Source organism: Tupaia chinensis, unplaced genomic scaffold (assembly GCF_000334495.1).
Source record: "Tupaia chinensis unplaced genomic scaffold, TupChi_1.0 Scaffold000644_1, whole genome shotgun sequence".
Classification (NCBI taxonomy): domain Eukaryota; kingdom Metazoa; phylum Chordata; class Mammalia; order Scandentia; family Tupaiidae; genus Tupaia; species Tupaia belangeri.
The window spans coordinates 7,124,271-7,126,254 of record NW_006160165.1 but is presented as its reverse complement, the minus strand read 5'-3'; the positions used below and the strand labels follow the sequence as shown (position 1 = coordinate 7,126,254).

The 1,984-nt window shown below is 65.3% G+C and overlaps 1 protein-coding gene across 1 annotated transcript in view; it reads right to left on the bottom strand.

Moving 5' to 3' along the window:
- TMEM255B (transmembrane protein 255B) overlaps window positions 1–1,984 on the bottom strand; it is a 25,133-nt gene that overhangs the window by 15,319 nt on the left and 7,830 nt on the right. The window contains exon 3 of the mRNA XM_006159692.1: window positions 404–466. Coding sequence (XP_006159754.1) covers window positions 404–466 — 63 coding nt within the window. The remainder of the gene's footprint in view (window positions 1–403; window positions 467–1,984) is intronic.

Sequence of the window (1,984 nt, the reverse complement as noted above, 5' to 3'; positions counted from 1 at the left end):
CCTCTCCTCTCCCCTCCCCTTTCCCTGCTAGCCTCCCCTCCCCTCTCCCTGCTAGTCTCCCCTCCCCTCCCCTCTCTTCCCCTCTCCCTGCTCCCCTCCCCTCCTTGCTCTGTCTGTCTGGAGAAGGCCAGTGTCCGACTTGGGAAGGGTGCCCCACAGTCTGCCCTCCCCCAGCTTAGCCCACCCGGGACTCCTCAGGACAAGCCCCTACGACCTGTTGCCACGGGCTCAGACGAGGCCACGAATGGTGCCATGGCCCTGAGACAGGTTGTGTGTGCACAGCCTGGGCTCAGAGCTGGTCTGAGGCTGCGGTGTGAGCTGGGAGCAGGGACCCTTCCCAGGACGGCAGCTGTGGCCGTGACGTCCTCGCTGAGGGTAGCACCCGCGCGGAGGGCCTCCTTACCACCTGCTGTCTGTTCTCCACCAGGACGATGCCAAGGATGCCCAGGAAGGCGCCGAAGCCCAGCTGAGAACAAAGGGACGGGGCAGCGGTCAGGTGCCTCCACTCAGGGAGCGCCACCCGCAGCGGGAAGGCCGGCACGTCCTCGGTACGCGTCCACGCGTTGGTGGGCACTCGTGCCGTGGCCCTGCTCGGACGCCCTAGCCCCTGAGCCCAGCTCTCCTCCGTCAGAGCAGGAGGAGCTCGCTCTGGGAATCGGCTCCGGGAATCGCCCCAGAGCGACTCAGGAAGCATCCTTGCGGGTCTCAGACAGAGGGCCTCCGGTGGCCTCTGACTGAGCGGGCAGGCCAGCCTGTCCTGTCAGCGCAGCAGGGCCAGGACACATGTGGGGGCAGCGGGAGGTGGGTCCCTGGGCCTCAGCACCAGGCCAGGGGTGGGGGCCTTGTCCCACAACAAAGACTCAGCGGTAGCCCCTGCAGAAAACGATGCTGGGCCCCCACCTTGAAGTGAAGACCCTCTCCTGAAGCCCCCCGCCCCGGGGAGGGACTTTGAAAGCGAGTGCCAGGACCCTGGGACACCCCATCCACCGGATGCCAGAGTTCGGGGTGTCTTGGTCCTGACTGCCCAAAAGCAGACCCTTCTGCATGATGCTCAGCCCCACCTCGTGGGCCTGCGGCGTGCAGGGCTCCCGGGAGTCAGGAACGACGTCCTGCACACATGGAGCTCCAAAGCCGCAGCCCAGGGTCGCTCGGCAGGAACCGAAGCTCCTCCCCAACTTCGGTGTCAGAGCACACCCCTAAGTACCCCTGAGTGCCACTCTGCGTGCCCACCGGCCTCCTGAGCGAGCTCTCCGTGCCGGCGTCTGACTCCGCGTCTCCGAGGAGCGGCCCAGCACATCTGCTTCAAGTCCGTCCGGTCATCGCCTCTGGCTGGCCGTCGCAGCTGCTGGGCTGGCCCACCCCGGCCAGGGCTCACCGTCACCGGGGGCCCCAACGGGCACCTCCAGCTGGCACCAGCGGCCACACGCCCTTACAGTGGGGTCTTGAGAAGCCGAGAACACCGCTCGGGGTTGATCGGACGTTTTCCAGGTAAGTTGGGTGACGTGTCTTGATCTTCGCTGTCGTTCTAAAGCCCAGGGCGCCCCTGCCCCAGGAAATGCGAGAGGAAAGCCCCTCTGAAGACGGGGCCTCAGGGGATCTGTCGCATACGGTCTTCCCAGCAAAATGCCCTGCACGCCACTTTCCTTCCCTTCACTCCTAAGTCACACGGAGACCGGTGACCACGGACAAGCAGTGGAAAGGATGGCACGGCGCCGCCTCGCGGTACCGGGAGTATTCCTGAAAACTGAGTGACAAGGACTTCGCACCCTCGTCGGGCTCCTCGCACCATTGCTGACCTGGATGAGCCTGTGGTGACAGTGACAGGGCCCAGAAAGCCCAGGTACATCTTCAGTCTCGGGTCACCCGCATACAACGGCAGCATGAGGTTCTGGTGCTCTGGCGGCATCATGGTGACCAGTGACCACAACGTCCCCCCCACAGTGACCGGTGACCACAACGTCCCCCTGCACATACCGGCGCACAC